Source organism: Trichechus manatus, unplaced genomic scaffold (assembly GCF_000243295.1).
Source record: "Trichechus manatus latirostris isolate Lorelei unplaced genomic scaffold, TriManLat1.0 scaffold00015, whole genome shotgun sequence".
Classification (NCBI taxonomy): domain Eukaryota; kingdom Metazoa; phylum Chordata; class Mammalia; order Sirenia; family Trichechidae; genus Trichechus; species Trichechus manatus.
In genome coordinates this window covers 25,980,183-25,998,103 of record NW_004443951.1, presented here as the reverse complement: position 1 = coordinate 25,998,103, position 17,921 = coordinate 25,980,183, and the positions used below count along the sequence as shown (strand labels likewise).

General features: G+C 54.7%; 1 protein-coding gene across 2 annotated transcripts in view; it reads right to left on the bottom strand.

Moving 5' to 3' along the window:
- Nucleotides 1–14,627, bottom strand: part of ADGRB2 (adhesion G protein-coupled receptor B2) — a 31,749-nt gene extending 17,122 nt beyond the window's left edge. The window contains exons 1-3 of one of the 2 annotated variants that reach the window (XM_012554254.1): nt 13,824–14,627; nt 1,384–1,467; nt 925–1,089 (exon numbers count right to left, since the gene is read on the bottom strand). In XM_012554254.1, the coding sequence (XP_012409708.1) occupies nt 925–1,089; nt 1,384–1,467; nt 13,824–14,619 (1,045 nt within the window). In that variant the 5' untranslated portion in view covers nt 14,620–14,627. The remainder of the gene's footprint in view (nt 1–924; nt 1,090–1,383; nt 1,468–13,823) is intronic. The other variant, XM_012554252.2, reaches the window with a different exon arrangement.
- Nucleotides 14,628–17,921: the final 3,294 nt, after the last annotated feature.

Genomic DNA, 17,921 nt, shown 5'->3' with positions numbered 1-17,921 from the left:
GCCTGAATCCAACATGGCAGGCCTGGAGCAGAAGTGCCCCTCCCCACCCCAAGTGCATGGACACACGAACAGACACAAACCTCTACATGGACACCAACACAGAGAGCTCACACCTGGGCCCACGGTTTTGCTCCTGGCCCCTACACCCTGCTCCAGCCCTTTGCAAGCGCCTGCCACATCCCCAAGCACCAGAACCGCTCCCCAGGTAAGCCCTACTCTAAACCTACCCCTCCCCAGGTAAGCCCTACTCTAAACCTACCCCTCCCCAGGTAGGCCCTACTCTAAACCACAGCTAGCAGCTCTGTCAGGTAGCAGGGGGCAGGACCGGCTGAAGCTGCCCTGCCCCTTATAGTCAACCACCTGTCCCCAGAAGGCAAACAGCAGAGGCTCAACAACTACGTTTAATTGAGGAAGGCTTAAGGGTCTAGGGGAGGCTCCCAGGAGAGCAGGGTTCGGGGAGCCCAGAGGAGGCAGGGGATGGTCAGGGAAGGCTTCATTTAAAAAAAAAAAAAAAAAGGTGCATTTGTCTTAAGTCTTGAAGAACAGGCTGAATTTTAATAGCCAAGATGGGGAAGGGAGGAAAAGAGAAGAATAAGCAAACGCAAGGAGGTGGGGCAGCGCAAGAGGTGCTGGTGTGACCACAGCACTGGGAACATGGAGGGCAACAAGGGTAAGATGAGCTCTGAGTCCCAGGACTCGGGCATCAGGGGAGTGATGTGTCCAGAACTGAGCCCACCAGAGTGGACCCTGGTCTGATCCATCTGTGTTCCAGTGCCCAGCACAGGGCCAGGCATGGCATAGGGGTCAGTCAAGTTTGATGAATGAAAGGAGGAGGTAGCCAACCATCTCTGGCAGATTAGCCTGCCCATCCTAGGCAGGACCTAGCCCTGCAGGCAGACCAGGTAGGGAGGAAGGCAGGCATACCTGGGCAGGTAGCTGAATTGTTGCAGGGCCGGGTCTCCCGGAGGGGCCCGCTGCACAGGGTCCCATAGGGGGAGGACACACAGGAGCGGGTCCGCACCTGCAGACCCTGCCCACATGTCAGGGAACACACGCTCCATGGGGACCACTCCTCAGCTGCTGGGTCACCTACGAGAGAGGGATAGCGTCGGCGGCAGGGGGTACCTCTCAAGCACTCAGCCTCATGGGGGGAAGGGGCAGCACCAGCAAGGTGGGCACAGGCATTTGAGGGACCCTTCTACACTGACCCCGAGTGACAGGCTCTTCCGAAGGCAACCCAGCCCTGCCCACAGGCCTCATATGGCAGAGAGACGTGACTGAGCTCCAGGACATAGACAGACGGGCACACGCCAAGCACACATGCCACCGGATGCCACACAGTCGGGCCCCCGCCACAGAGGAAGGGAGGCAGGCCCGAGTTACCTGTCTGCGCCATGTATAGCCCAGGCTCATCGGCAGACCTTGGCCACTGGGTTTTCACCTTCGGTTCCTCTTCCGGCTCCTCACCTGGAACACGGAAGTGATGGCAGGGGCTCAGCAAAGGCCAGTACTGTCCTGCCAGAGTGGCACAGAGAGGGTATCCCTGCCTGCCCTCAGCCTGGGGGTCTGGAACTGACTGCAGGAGAGGCTGAGAAAGCAGCATGTCCAGTTCCCTGCACCCACCACCACCATCTCATAGAGGAGGAAACTGAGGCTCAGGACTAGCCCAAGCCTCACAACCATCTTTGCTTCCTCTTGCCTCAACCAGACCCCGGGGAAAGTGGAGGGGAGTGGTCACTCACATCAATGAGCTCTGAGTGAGATTCTGTGCCTAATCCTTTTCGTGCATTACCTCTTTTAGTACTTTCACTGGGAAGTAGGCTCCATCATCTCTGTTTATCATGCCAGAGAGGGGAAGTGACTTATCCAAGACCACACAGCTCAGTCTAAGTCTGCAGCTCACAGTTTCTCCCTTGTAGGGATGACTCCTAGGGCTGGCAGGACAGCCCAGGTGGGTAGCAGGGACCACCCCCAAGCCTGCCTCTGTGCCATGGTTTATGCCAAGCCAGGCACTGGGTCCTGGGCCCAGATTCTGCTCCCTAAGCAGCACTAGACTGTGGCCTGGAGGCACAGGTCAGAATGCCACTCCCCTGAGATCCAAGGGCCTGGGACAGATAGCTGCATCCAGCAGACCCTCCTCCCTGCTGCTCCTGGGGCCAGGAGAACAGTAGGTGCTTCGAGAGGCAGTGGCTGCCTAGGCACAGTCTCACCAGGCTCTTGTCCACCCTAATTTATGTGTCTGGTCCAGGCCTTGGAAGTGCCGCCAACCCTGGAGGAGGGGCTGGGAGCTTTGGCATCTCCAAAGCCTGCCCCTCTTGCACAGACATGAGCTCATCCAGGCCCTCCCCCATGCACTAAGGAGAGGGGAGGCATGAGTGCACGTGGAGGCTGCTGGGCAGGTGGGATTGGAACAGCATTTGGGGACGGGGCTCAGCCCATGCTGTTCCAGACTAGAAGGTACTGTCCCCCGCCACCCCCAGGCCCTCTGTTGTTTCTGAAAGCCAGGTCAGCACTGTGAACGGGCACTCTTGAGTTTGAGGTGTTCCAAGAGTCCCTGGGTGGTGCAAATAGCTCAACTACTAGCTGGAAGTTGGTGGTTTGAACCCACCCAGAGGCGCTCAGAAGACAGGCCTGGCAATCTGCTTCCGGGAGCAGATCTACTTTGCACACATAGGATTGCCATGAGTCAGAATCAACTCGATGGCAACTAATGACAGCAATAAAGAGAGCTGTACTCCTCCTATCCCCTGCCGCCCAGTCCCAACCAGATGTCTGAGAGAAAGCTCTTCCTGACAAGGCCTGAGGAGGGCCACCCTGTGCAAACCTGCCGCCCAGAGGGGCCTGAACCGCCACTCAGCCCAGCTTCCCATCCCATCAACTTCACTGTCATTCCCTCCACTTCAGCTACCCAATGCCAGGGCCCACTCCACGTCTCTGCACTGCTCCATCCATCATTAGACCTGGACCCCAGGACAGTTTGGGGAGCAGGCAACCCTGGCTTCTAGCCAGGGCTTGGACACTGACCAGCTGTGTGAGCCTGGGCCAGTCTCTTCACCTCCCTGACCCTGCTTTCTCTTCTGTGGAACAATAATCACAACTCCCCCACCTCGAGAGCTGACGCAAGGACTCCCTACCACGAGGCTGTGAAGCGCTCAGCACTGTGCTTGGCACGTGTGAGTGCTCAGAAGGCAGTAACTATTGGGTTTATTTTTGTCATCGCCCCTCCTCTCCCAACCTCCACCCTCCTGCCCCCTCACACACCATCCCTTCAGCCCCCTGGGCCTCCTTCCTTTGTGCAGCATCTGTGATCCCTCCTGGCTTTCCTTCAGGTCCTGCCATGGTTGGGACCACAGAGAATGTGTCGGTGCCATGCCTGCCAACTCCTGAGTCCCCTCACCCAGCCCTCCACCACACCCGCTCAGCCAGTCCCCAGACCTGGAGCCTTGTGACAAGCCGCCTTCTCCACGCCCACCCCCAGGCTGCTAAAGAAATCCACAGCTGTGCCAACTGGCACCACGACAGATTCAGGGGCTCCATGGTCGCTGGGTGCCCAGGGCTTCTCGGCAGCCCTGCTCAGCTCCCTTCCTTCACCATGCCTGACCTGGGCCATGCAGACCTTGACCTCTCCCCTCAAGCCCACCTCCCCCCACCTCTCAGTAATAACCTCCTTCACAGAGAAACCAGAAGTTATGGCTTCTTGCCCTGCCCCTCCAACTTCCAATGTTTCTGTAGCATACCAGCCTCTCTTCCTTGCTGGCCCCTTCTCCCCACAAAGGGCAGTCCCTCAGCCTGGTTCTGCACCCTCCTCCTTCCACCTTCCCAGAGGGCTCCATCCATTGTCCCCTCTCACCAGCATTCCATCAGCATTCTCTCCTCCTGGCAGCCCATGAACTACCTAGGCCTCCTCCATACTGGTGGAGCCTTCCTTTAACCTTCATCCTCCTCTGGCCACTGCCCCCAGCTTCTCGTCACCATCAAAGAGTGGTCCACAAGCTGGCACTCTAGTTTCTCACCTGCCACTCACTTCCTGGCTCAAATGTCACCTCCCCTGTTAATCTACTGCAGTCTGGCATCTGCCCACATCTCTGGCTGAAACTGTTCTTGACAAAGTCATCAGCACCCTGCTTGCTGCTAAATCCTGTGGACACTTTGCAGGCCTGGTCTCACTTGACCCCTCAACAGCATTTGGCCCTGTTGACTATTTGCTCCTCGAAATACTTCCTTCCCTGACTCCTGATTTCCTCCTACCTCTCTGGCTACTCTGTCCTAGTGTCCTTGGTTGGTCTACCTTCCTCCTGCTTTCCCCATCAGGCACATCCACCACCAAGGCTTAGTTAACCCCTCCAAACCACTGCTCCCGGATCATTATCCCCAGCCCCCGCCTCTCCCACACTCCATTCTTGTATATCCTCCTGCGTCTAGAACAGATACCCTGAAGGGCCCTCAAGCTCAACACAATAGGATCATCATCTCCTCCCCACTCGCCACCTGCTTGTTCCCCACCTTCTTTGCCTGGAAAACTCCTGATCGTCCTTCAAAACCCACCTCAAATGTCCTCTCCTCTATAAAGCTGTCCCTACTCCCTATTCCCTGGACAGAGTTGGCTACCCTCTCTTCTACATGCCCTTTCATCAGAGACAGTTCTGTCTTCCGTCTGAACCCCCACTCCTGTGAGTTGCGGGGAAGGCTGTGTGTGAGTCATCTCCCTGGCCCCAGTGGATGCCAGCACAGAACCCAGCTCAAAGATGTATCAATAACACCAATGATCAGACTGCCCCTGGCTTCCTCCTTCCCCATGGGGTCACTGGAAATAGTCATTTGCAATCTTGATTCCCCATGTAAGAATATCAGCTCTGTCCACCAGCACCAGCATCATAAACTGGATGAGCCAGCCTTCACTGCAGGTACTGCGAAGACAGCCTCAAAGACAGGGCTCTGGAGCCTCCACCTAGACCTTCCCAAGTTTGACACCCATTTATTAAAAAACACTCTGGAGACACTGTTCCACCAGTTGCAGGTCCAGCTGAGAGTCCTCTCATCCAGCTCTTGTTTCAGCATCTTGTCCATTACCGTGTCTGTGGCAACCCCCTCCCACCCATCCACCGACTCATCAAAAAAGGAAATGTAGGAGACCAGCCTGACCTGCTTGTCATGGATTCACACTGGTGCCAGTGGTCCCCGTGTTTTCTGCCAACCACACATCAACCATTTGCTGGCCAGTCCCACTATTTAGCCAGAGATGGTGTCAGTGGTTTCCAGAATCTACCGTAAATTTTAAAATCAGAGCATGTCCCCAGGTCCAGCTCTTGGGCACTTCTCCCATCTCCTAGGGTGGCTTTGAAGCCCCTGGACTGGGCTAGAGAGGGGAAGGAGTATGCCCAAAGCCACCAGCTGGGGCCTATAATGACCAGCCCTCCCTTCCATAGTCTGCCCACCCTCCTCAAACGAGTGGGCAGCAATTGATTCCCCCTCATCCAACAATGTGAAGGCCATTCTCCCTGAAAGTGGGGAGAAGACAGAGAAAACCAGAGGTGTCATTTACTGAATTAAACATTTATTCAGCATGTGTCACATGCAGGCCCCAACCAGCTCTGGATCCAGAACAGGGGAAGCAGAGCCAGGAAGGGTCCAGGAGGACACGGAGGGGTCCAGGAAGGGGAGCAGATGCCCCTAGCTACCCCCCGCCCCAAGTGTCTGCCCAGTGAGCTCAGCTGGGTGCTCACTGTCCTGCAGCTGATCGGCTTTCTCAGTATATAGACGGTGTCTGCTGCCCGAAACATGCTTCCCCCACTTAGCCACCTCTTACAGGTTTATCTTGTTTTTAATAAAGTAACATTTAGTAAACAACTCCTACTTGCCAGTCACTGTGCACTCTACACCATCTCACTGAAGCTTCATTAGGACCGGTTTCCCCCATTTTACTAATGAGGAACGATACTCATACTGGAGAGAGGCTGCAGTGGGATTCGAACCCAGGCCTGCACTAGCTCTGACCAAATACAACTCAACTTGGGCCTCCTCAGAGAAGCCTTCGCTAATTCCCATGGGCACCAAATCACTGCCCTCCCTCCAAAGCCCCTGGTACTTGCCTTATTATCCTGTCTTCATAGCATTTTCTAATTGTTCCTTTGTACATCTGACCCCCTCCCCACCAGGATGGGAGCCTGATTCTCCTCTGTAGCCTCCAAAATGGTCCTCTAGGAGCCCAGCTCCAGCCATAAGACTCCCCTGCTGAGGAACCTTCAGTGGCTCCCCACTGCTGCAGCCTACAGTGTCAACCTCAGAGCCTGGCATGCAGGCCCACTTGCTCCAGCACCTGCTGAGCTGTCCAGTCCTGTTTTCCTTTCCTACCATGCAACCAAGCACACCACAAGGCCATGTGGGTCAGTGGGAAGGGCAGAGGTTATTTTTCTTTTTTTTTCTTTTTTGGTCTTAATGTTTTCTTTTTTTAAAAAATTTTTAAATTGTGCTTTAGATGAAGGTTTACAGAGCAAACTACTTTCTTATTAAACAGTTACTATACATACTGTTTTGTGACATTGGTTGCCAACCCCACGACATATCAACACTCTCCTCTTCTCAATCTTGGGGTCCCCATTACCAGCTTTCCTGTCCCCTCCTGCCTTCTCATCCTTGCCCCTGGGCCGGTATGCCCATTTAGTCTCATTTTGTTTCATGGGCCTGTCTAATCTTTGGCTGAAGGGTGACCCTCAGGAATGAATTCAGTACTGAGTTAATAGGGTGTCATACTCTCAGGGTTTCTCCAGTCTCTGTCAGATCAGTAAGTCTAGTCTTTTTTTGTGAGTCAGAATTTTGTTCTACATTTTTCTCCAGCTCTATCTGGGACCCTCTGTCATGATCCCTGTCAGAGCAGTCGGTCATGGTAGCTGGGCACCATCTAGTTGTGCTGGACTCAGTCTGGTGGAGGCCATGGTAGCTGTGGTCCATTAGTCCTCTGGACTAATCTTTCCCTTGTGTCAAGGAAGGGCATAGATTTTGGAGACAGGCAGATGTGGGTTTGATTTTCAGCTGTCTTGCTGTGTGCCCTTGAGCAAGTTACCTTATCTCTCTGAGCTTTAGGTTTTTCAATTGAAAATAAGGATGCCACATCCTATCACTTCGGTTCACTGTGAGGATTAAATGAGACAAGAGATATGGACCACCTGGAATAGAATAAGCTCTCAATGGAAATGAGTTGTCACCCCCTTTTTGTTATTGCTTGAACATGCAAATGTTTTCCTCCCCCCACCCCACATCTACTAATGCTTATTCTCTCCCCTTGAAATGCTCTTCCTCCATCTCAATCCCAAAATCTTCTACATGCCAAATGCCACCTCCTTCAGGAAGCCTTCCTAGGCTGACCACACAGAGGTCTGGGCATTCTGGCCCCTTCTCCATGGCCTAGGCCCCAGGCTTCCTCTTGCTGCAGCTGGGGGTATCCTGGGCTCATCCCTCTCATGGGTCCTGAGGGAGGGTCTCAATCTCCCTGGCCCCTTTCACAGGCAGGGCCTAGCCCTGGGCAGCCAGGCACAGGACAGGCACTCAGAAACATGGGCCAGCTATCTCTGGGGGTTCCTCTGCCCCAGTCATATAGAGGTCACCTTGTCTCACCACTGGTACCGCTTGAGGACTGCAGACACCTGCTACTCTCCGCTCCACAGACCCTGCCCCCCAAATTCCACAGTCCAGCCCCTCAGCCTCCTTTGTCATGAATGTGTTAAGAATAACCACAATAACCGTCACTTCCATAGGGAGAGAGCATTGCCGTTTACAAAGCAGTCCTTCCCCCAGGGCTCTCTGCACCCTCCCTGAGGCCGGACCTGGAGCCCTGAGTGGCACCAACTGATCCCTTTGAAACCTGGCTCTGTCCCATCCCCCACGGCTCCCACCCCAGCAGCACTTCACATGCCCCACAGTGCATAAGAAACCAGGTGGCTCGGGAGTGGGAGGAGAGAGGTGGCCTTTGAAAATTCCAGGCTCTACCCTTGCAGTTCGATGCAACCTCCTATGAGACCTATAAAGGAGGCCTGGTGGCGCAGTGGTTAAAAGCACTTGGCTGTTAACCAAAAGAGAGAAAGATGTGGCAGTCTGCTTCCACAAAGATTTACAGCCCTGGAAACCCTATGGGGCAGCTCTCTCTCCTTTTGGGTCGCTATGAGTCAAAATCAACTCGACGGCAACAGTTTTATGAGAACTATGAGACCAGACACCCAGATAGAAGGTCAGTTCCCCTTCCAATGACTCTTCCTCCCCAAGCCCCGCTGCAGGCCTGTCCACCCAGCTTCCCATGAGAGCTAGCCAGGTCCCTGGCACCTCCCCCACGTGGCCAGGAGCTCCTCGAGAGCAAGGACCACATCTGAGTCATCCTGCCTCCTCCACGACACCCAGCTTCTTGCTGCCTTAATTAAAGCCCTCAGCCAACAGGACAAGGTGCTGGGGCCTTGGGGTGGCAGTGAAGGCTGGCCCATGTCCTTAGCCCCACCTCCCACCACTGAGGCTATCGTCCAGCAACTCCGTCTACTTATAGCTCCCTACATTCGGCATATTTCACACCTCCACGCCTTTGCACAGGCTGTTTCCTCTACCTCAAAAGCCCTTCTCCATCTTGTCTGTTTCGTGCAGGGTTTCCCAAAGCGTGGGGTGGGAGATGACTTGGGGCAGCTCACAAACACGCCATTAACACGGGATCATGGACTGAGGAAGTTAGTCCCTTTCCAGGTCTCTTTTAATTAATTAGGATGACTATTTGCCAATTTACCTGGGACAGTCTGGTTTATGCCTGCTGCCCTGATGTAATTAATAGTACCTATCTCAACCACCCTTATAATCTCAAGAGTATCCCTGTTTAGATGATGTTATCCAGTCACCTTACTTTTAATCCTTCCAAGTGCATGAAAGATAAAGTCTGTGTGGTGCTAGGCTTTAACACATCTCCAACACTTGCTAATTTCTCTTTCTAACAAATTGAGAGGAGGAAACAGCATCTAGCTGGGATTTAATAATGCCGCTTCGTTTTCACTGTGGTTGTTTCTTTGGTTCTATTTAAGCTAAGCGATATTCTTTTGCCATTTAGGATATAAAATTTCCTTTTTAGACATATTAAATTTAAAAAGTGATTCAATTTAAGGAAAAACTTCACAAGCTAGTGAATTTCTATTCACTTCTCAAAACCCAACTGAGTCACCTTTTTTAGACATTTCCACCCCTTCATGGTTTAATTCCTCACTCTCCCTCCCCACTTGACATCAACACACATGCAGTCATACCTCTTACGCTAACTATGATGGCACAGCAACTATTTATTAGGGATTTTCCATGCGCCAGGCACTGTGCTGAGCACACTACCCACATTCTCTTGTTTATTTCTCCTCATTACCCTGTGGAATAGCTCTCACTATCGCCATTATTTGTTGTTAGCTGCCGTCCAGTCAGCCCCTGACTCATGGCAATTCATGAACAATGGAACAAAATGCTGCCTCGTCCTGCACCATGCCATTCCCAAAATCAGTTGCAGATTGGATTGTTGTGATCCATACGGTTTACACTGGCTGATTTTTAGGAGATCACCAGGCCTTTCTTCCTAGTCCATTTTAGTGTGGAAGCTTCACTGAAACCTGTTTGGTATCACAGTAACATGCATGCCTCCACTGACAGATGAGGGTGGCTGCACATGAGGTGCATTGGCCGGGAATCAAACGCAGGTCGCCCTCGTGAAAGGCAAGAATTCTATCACTGAACCACAATGCCTTATCCCGATTAGACAGATGAGGAAACGGGGGTGAAGTAACCTGTCCACGGCCACACAGCTAGTCAATGGTGGGGTCAGGAACTGAACCGGGGGCTGGGTGACTTTAGTCTGTCACCTTGGCCAACACACTGCAGACCACTGCACACTCTCCCCACCACAAGTCCAGTCTCATTCATCTCGGGTCTCGTTCACCCAGGGCTGGTCCAAGGCCTGGCACAATCTCACTCAGACAAAAGCACGAAGATGTGTGGAGTGGATTGCCTGAGGATGTCCCGGGGAGTCTGTGCCCCCTCCCCACCCTGTGGCAGCATGCAGATCTCCAGGCCAAAGGCATGCACAGAAAACTCAGCAGGGCTCTGGCTAGAAGGGCCTTGGAGGAAATGCCACAGCACATGCTGGTCTCCCCCACCCCACCCTGAGAGAGGCCCTGCCTCCCCACTGACTGAGCCCCAAACAGGAAGGTAGGGCCTCACTTCCTACCGCCAGAGAGAGGCCAAACTTGGGAATAGGCTGGGCAGGTCAGAGGCCGTTTTCTGGAGGGGACGGGGCTTGAGCTGTGCTTGTATAGATGGAAGCTCCAGCTAACCAAGGGCAAAGGGTACTCCAGGTGAGGGAAACAGCCTGAGCAAAGGCAGGAAGGCCTGAAAGTGGGGGTTCAGGGGGCGGTGAGGAGCCCTCACAGCAAAGTATTAAAGGGAAAGCTGAAAAGCAGGCACAGCTGGGCCCAGGGTGGAGCTTGAACGCCAGGCTGAGGAGTTTGGGCAGCAATGGGGAGTCACCAGTAGCTGGATCAGGGAAGTGACTCCCAGAAAAGTAGGGTTCTGAGGCCTCAAGGGGACAGTACTTTGTCCAAGTCACACAGTAGTAGTGGCAGAACCAGGATTTGAACTCACTCTTGCCTCCCAGACCCGACACTCGGGAGACACAAGGCTCAACTGGTGGTCATGGCCTCAGAAAGGAGCCTGGATGAAGGGGAGGGTGGGCTAGTGGCACCTAGCCACCCAAAGGTGGGACAGTACCTCTGGGGAGAGGTAGGGAGTACAGCAGAGGAGGAAGGAGGTTTCTCCCTGTTGTCACCCTGCACAGCCATTCCCGTGGCCAGTGCCTCCTCAGGGATGCAGGGTCCGTGGGCAGGAACTTCAGGCTGGCGGCCGGCCCCTGGGAGCTGGGCTCTGCAGCTGGCCCTCCCTTGGCGACCCACCTCCCTGCCCCGGCCTCGGTCAGCCTCCGTGCCAGTCCTCCGCCGAGCTCCTTCCTGCCTGCCTTCCCTTTCTTCCTTTCCCCCCACTTAACAGATTGCGGCAGCAAGATGGCACAAATTTATGGCTCAACTCACCAAAAATAACAAGAGATCTATCAAAGGCAGTTTGCGTGAAATTAACAGGCATCTGTACCCTCTTGTCAAATGCACTTGGTGCTGAGGCAGGCCCAGGCACCGCCGCCCCATCACTGCCCACCAGCTCCCAGCCCAGTCACTCTTCCAGCACCAACTCAGCCCTACCCCATGTGGCCTACTTGGGATGTCCTGGAGAAGGAGGGCACACCCCTACCCCAGTGCCTGGCAGAGGGGCAGGGCCAGGGGTCTCACTCCTCCTGCTCACCTCTGTCCTTGCAAATCTTGCTCTCAGTCTGGCAGTTCCATGTGCCAGCCCACTCTCCTGTAGCAGGAACATGTGTCCAGCTGGTCCAGGTGGAGAGGTGAGGGGATAAAGGCAAGGCCAAGGGCTTAGCAAAGAGTACTCTGGGCCCTGACAATGCCACCAACCCTCAGACACTCCTGCCACATGGAACAAATCAAGTGTGTGCCTGCCACCCATGCACTAGCATCCATCTGCTCAGAGAGGTTGGTCAGGAAGAAGGAAGTGACAAAGGGGAAGAGGAGAGAGGAAGGGACTAGGCAAGCATGATTCTGGGAACCAGTGTACCATGTGAGCTCATGGCTGATGCCACATCACCCCACACAGCTCCCCAGAGGGCCCTCCCTGCAGGGCAAACCCATGGAGAAATCTTGAGACATGCCAAGTAGGACAAAGGGTAAGAACAGAGGTCAGGCTTGAAAACAGCTGGGAGTCCCAGCTCAAGGCTTCCTGCTCAGAGATGACACCAGGCCTCATGCCCAAGAACAATCAGGCATCCAATCTCCACCCTTCTCTAGTCCCAAAGGCCTTTGCAGAGGCTCTGAGGATAGTGGGGAGCCCCAATTAGGGTGCCCTTCTCATCATCGGCCCTCACTGACCCCCAGAGACACCTCAGCTACCAACCAACTCCTGCTTCCGGCTTCCACCCAGCCCAGCTGGCTGCTCTTGGCTCTGTGCTCCACATGGCAGCCTGCCCAGATGGTGCCCGCCCAGGAGGGCAGAGCCTTGCTCCATCCACTGCGGACCACTGGGCCAAGGGATCACAGGGAAAGCCAGACAAAAGAGGCCGCCCTCAGCTGAGCACCATGGGGGAGGCCCCTGCAGAGTGATGGGCAGTGGCTGCCAGGCAGGAAGAGCCATAAACCTTCTGATATACGCCTGGCGCTCTCTGCCAATGTTCGACAAAGAAGCGAAATTCAATTTCTTCCTGCAGACACTAAATCCCAGGCCAGCCTCCAGGGCCCATAAGCTGCCCACGGCCTGGCTGTCACTCGGACGGCTTCATCGACCCCTGTTAGAGGCCAAGCTGGCCTGGGGGAGAGGCCAGAGCAGAGCCACTGGGCATTTGTCATGGATGGACACAATGCCAGCTGTCTCGTGGGGGAAGCTAAGAAGTCCCCATCCTCCCAGAGCACTAGTTGTCATGATAAACTTCCCTCTAATTAAATCATAGAAATATCTGCCCATTTTACAGATGAAGAAACTGATGTTCAAAAAAAATAAAGGAATCCACTAAAAGTGACAGCTAAAGCTAGTGTCTAACTCCAGGGCTCTGGCCTCCAAAGCAGAGATGGGCAGAGGCGAAACATTCATCTCACTCTTCCCGTCCTCCTAGCAGCCCTCAGACCAGACCCCTGCCTCCCCATAAATGCCCTCTCAGGGAAATCCAGATGCCTCTCCTGACTTCCACCTGTGTCCTTGATCCTCATAACGACAGGCCAGCCCCTGTTATCCCAGACAGGGAAACTGAGACCCAGAAAGGAGAAGGGCTTCCCTGTCAGTACCAGAGTTGGGGACCAGATCCCAGGCCTGCCTCCCTCCCATCCAATGTCCTGGGCCCCCGTTCCCTGCCAGGCCACCTGGACAGTCCCTGGCCCAGCACTTCAGTAGGCATGCAGGATTCAGCTGAGGGTCTTAAGGCCTTGAAGCTGCAGGAAGGAGGGTAGGTGGAAGGCAACCGTGGCTGAGGCGGGGTGGGGCGGGAGTGGGAGCAGGCAGGACTCAAGGGCTTGCAGAGCTTTTGCCCAGTCAGCAGGAAGCTCTAGCAGCTGGCAGCCTCAGTCCCAGAAGACATGGGCCCAGAGGGGGGAGACAAGGGATGCTGGGAGCAAAGCCAGCCCAGCTCTCCAAGGCTGCCATGAAGCTCAGGCCTCTTCACCCAGGCACGCTCTTCCTCGCCTTCCTCTGCCCTGACCCTGGGGCCACTGCCAAAAATCACTGACCCATGGGGGCAGGAATGCGTCCCTGCTCCCTGCCTACTCCAGCCTGCAGGCAAACTTGTCAACTTGCAGTGCAGGGCCTGCCACGGTCACTCCCAGCTTTGGGCCTTTGTACATGCTGCTTCCTCTGCCTGGAATGCCCTCACCACTCCTTTGTCTTGGCGCACTTCCACATGTCCTTCTGATCTCTGCTCCCAAATTGCTTCCTTCGGGAAGTCTTCCCTGATTGCCCAGTTAGGGGGTTCCCTCCCTGTGTTTGTACTGATCACTCTGGATTATCTCATCTGCACCCCCATTCTCCACCCAAGGCTGCAAACTCTTCAAGCGTAAGGTCTGACCCCAACCCATCTCAGTGGCCTCAATATCCGGACAAGGCTGGACACCAAGGGACATCAGTAAATGACTACATGAATAGCCCCAGAATCTGCTAGGATGGGCACCAGTGGACACCCTCGGGCCCCCAGACAAACCATCCCACAGGGCCCCACTCACACTCACCATATCTCATCTCCATTGTAAACAGGTCATTGCTGCTCCCGGAGTGCAAGTCAGCCTCAGCAGGTGGGGCTGGGCCCCCAGGCACCAGGGCATTGGACAGGGTGTGGGCAGCAGGAGGACCTGAAGGTGTGGTGGTAGCAGGGCTGGCACCCACCTCGCCAGGGCAGCTGCAGCCCGGCTGGGCAAAGCCACAGGCCCTGCCTGCAGCGTGGCCACACTCCTCACTCCAGCGGCAGAGCACGCCGCAGGTGAACTGGCTGGAGTTGTTGTTGTTGATGAGCAAGACCTCGACAAAGCGGAAGGCCAGGGCGGCGGGCGCCAGCAGGCGCGGGGCCTCCGAGGGCTCAGCCGACAGGCACAGCTGCACAAAGTTCTTGTCGAAGTGCAGGAAGGTAAAGGGGCTGGAGCCTCCGCACAGCTCCAACCCTGCCGCCTCCTCCTCTTCCTCTGGTCGCCCCGCCTCCGACTCTGCCTGGCCTGCTGCCTCCTCAGGGCTCGGCCGCAGGCAGGTAAAGTTGACCAGGTAGTGGTCCAGGGGCAGCAGGCGAGGGGCAAAGTGAGTGCACACCTGCTCCTGGCGGTTGAAGCGCAGGTAGAGGGAGTACTTGGTAGGGTCGGGGTTCTCCAGGGTCCAGGAGCAGCCCGAGGCGATGGTCGGAAAGAGGTCCTGCAGTGAGAAGGCCCCGTAGAGCACGCCTGAGGCCAGGGCAGAGCAGGCACTGGGGGCGGGGTCAAAGGCGGCAGCCAGGCGCAGGGACAGAATCACAGACAGTAAGAGGGGACAGGCTGGGGTCATCCTATGTCCCTTCCCTGTGGAGAAAGACAGCGGTCAGCAGGCAGCCCAGGCTCTGAACCTCCTGTGGCTAGCTATAGGGAGTGGGCCTATGGTTAAGACCATGTTCTTTTAAGTCCCCCAGGCCCACCTGTATGACCTTAGAACAAGGGGCTTGACCTCTCTGAGCCTGTTTCCTTACCTGTAAAATGGAGCAGTAATGGTACCTATCTCACAGGTTTCCTACAAGGATTAAATGAGACAGGTGAGGAAAAGAGCTCCACAGAGTGCCTGCAATCTATCAAGCCCTTCATAAACATGAGCTGTTGTTACTATTACTCCATGGTTCCTCACAGTCAACCCATCAACCACAAGGGTCTCGGCCTGACATTCAGGTCCAGCCCCATCCCCACTGTCCCACCTTTAGTTTTCCTAACTGTCGCCCTCAGTCACAGTGTGTCGTGATCAGCTGTGAGGTGTGTCACGTGTAATCCGGCAGTAATTGTCAAAGTGGTGATGTTTGACAATGATTTGCTTTTTTATAAATCAAAGCAATTCAAGGTTATTCTCAGAACAATGTCACTGGCACTCACTTGCTTTACTGAGTGGAAGAGAAAGGGGGGGGTTACCGCCAGCGTGCCAGAGACTGTGCGCAACCCAGGTCCTGCCCACGGGAGGGCATCACAATTGTGAACGTCATGCGTATTGCTGCTGTAGAGTTCCTGGTGGAAACGAGGGGATGGGCACTGGGCAAGGGGGTGCTGGGCTTGAGCCCCAGCCCAGCCAGCTATCTACTACCTGGGTGATTCTTGTAGGCCTCAATTTTCTCATCTGCAAAATGGGGGCAATAATTCCCTTCTTACCTTCCTTTTCCCTTCCTGCCCACGTAGAATTATCCTCCAAGGCCTGGCCCCCTAGTGAGGCCACTAAGCCATCTACCAGCTCTTAACTTCCACAGCCCTTGCCTCAAAATTCCACATCACCCAATCATGACCTCTGTTGTTGTTGTTAGCTGCCTTCAAGTCAATGCTGACTCATGGCAACCCCATGTGCGCAGAGCAGAACTGGTCCACAGGGTTTTCAAGGCTGTGACCTTTCGGAAGCAGATGCCCAGGCCTGTCTTCCAAGGCATCTCTGGGTGGGTTTGAACTGCCAATCTTCTGGTTAGTAGTCCAGCACTTAACCATCCTATCATGATCTCTATCCCTTGCTATTTCCCCAGGGATAGTATGCTCATCTCATGAGTCTTCAACTCCTAAGAGTGGTGACCAGAGTTTACTGATTTCTGCCTCCCCTCAAAGCGTCTGCACTAAGCTGAGCTCCCAGGAGGTGTAAACTCACTCAGGGTTCTGGAGGGCAGCTCGGACCCAAGTCCTGCCCTGACACACACACACAGCCCAGAGTGGACACGGGGAGAAGATTTGCAGGGGTGGGAGATTTGCAGGTGCCCTCCTAGGGCGGAGCCACTGCCCACAGCCTGCCCAGCCTCTACCACCAATGGACCAGAAAGTGGAGCTTGGCCCCTGGACTGGCTCAGCTCCACCTCCAGCCCTGCCCCCTGAGCGATCCACACTCCCTCCCTCCTCTGTGCCCACAGCAAAGCCCACATCACTGAACGGGCCCCTAGAAACTAACTGTTCACATTAGAGGAGAAAAGATGAGCTCAGAGAGGGGAAGTAATGCTCAAGATCACACAACACCAGTGGTTAAGCTGGGACTGGTATCCACAACCTAAGGCTCCAGCCAGGTTTCTCTCTTTCACCAACAGCTTCTTCCTCCTTCTCTTTACTTGCTGCTCAGGCTTCAGGCCAGATGGGCAAGCTACTAGCTCCGGGAACTGAATTACAAACAGAAGGATAATTCACAGGTTTGGCTAGATTGTCCCAAGATGGAACTGCTTCCGGGGGACAAATTTCCCCTTGGCTATTCAGGAGTCTAAATAGTGGCTGAGGTCAGAGCGCAGAGGGGAGGCCCAGGAACTACCTGTTACCATCGAGTCGATTCCCACTCATAGCAATCCTACAGGACAGAGTAGAACTGCCCCATAGGTTCCCAAGGAGCGGCTAGTGGATCTGAACTGCTGAACTTTTGGTTAGCAGCCATAGCACTTAACCACTGGGCCACCAGGGCTCCACCCAGGAACCAGAACCCCAGAATTCCAATCCCTGGACAGCATTCACGGAGCTCCTCTCTGCCCCAGATCTCATATGCTGTGCCTCTAAGTTCCCCCACCACAAACAGGCCCCCAAACCCTTCCCAGCCATACAGGGTGGGGAGAAGTGAGGAAGGAAGCAGTCAGGCCCAATTACTAGGGAGGAGCTGCCCCAAACTCCTCCAAAGCCCTGCCTGGCATTGTTCAGCAGAAACCAGAAGAGGCTGTGTGTCCCCAGCTCCCCATCCCAAACACCCCCACTTTCTACCTCTCCCCCCACCCCAGAGCTGAAACGGGACCAGACTCCTGATCTTCCCCACCCCACATCGTGCCTGTCCTGAACTGCTCAGCCCACCCAGCCTGCTGCGGCACAGGTGAAGCCAGCAGCTGATGATGAGTGACATCCAATCCCCCCGCTGCCACCAATTATTTTTAAGCAGGCTGCAAAATTCAGGCCATGGCTGTGGCTCAGTGGAGGGGAGGTGGGGGCTCATTATAACTGGCTTCCCCTCCCCCAATTAGAGCAGGTCAGGGAACCTCCTCACACACACCAACACACGTGGGCTTGAACATTCTTGTGCCCTGGAGACATACACACAAAAGCATGTGTGCACTGACGTATGCATAGCTAGGCACTCACAGGTGTTCTGCACATGAACAGGCAGATATGCACACAGGTTGGTAGAGACCACAGATGTATGAACTCACGTGCACAGAGTACACACACTCAAGTGTACCAGGGTGTAAACAGACATTTGTACACATGCAAATGTACTCTCAAGAATATACACAAGTGTTTCGCCCTTTGGGGCTCAGCACATAGCAGCTAAGGGTCAGGTGCAATCTGACCTGTTGGTCCCAACTTTGTGTTCCTGAAATTGGGGAATCAGCCACCCAGCCCCACCTCCTGGGCCTCTGCTACTCCCTACTCCATAGCCCAACCCATCAAGAAGCACCAGGTCCACTCCTGCAGAGAGCCACAGCCTGGCTTCTTAAGAACCGGGCCACCTCTAAACCCAGCCCACGCCCCCTCCTCCACACAGTCCTCTTCAGACACGCCCTTCACACTCCTTCTAGGATTTCCAACCTGTGTAGTTATGACCCTCATTGTTCCTGCTGCAACATAAGACCCTTTAGGGGTCCCTTTTTATATCACTCCCCATCCCATGAAATA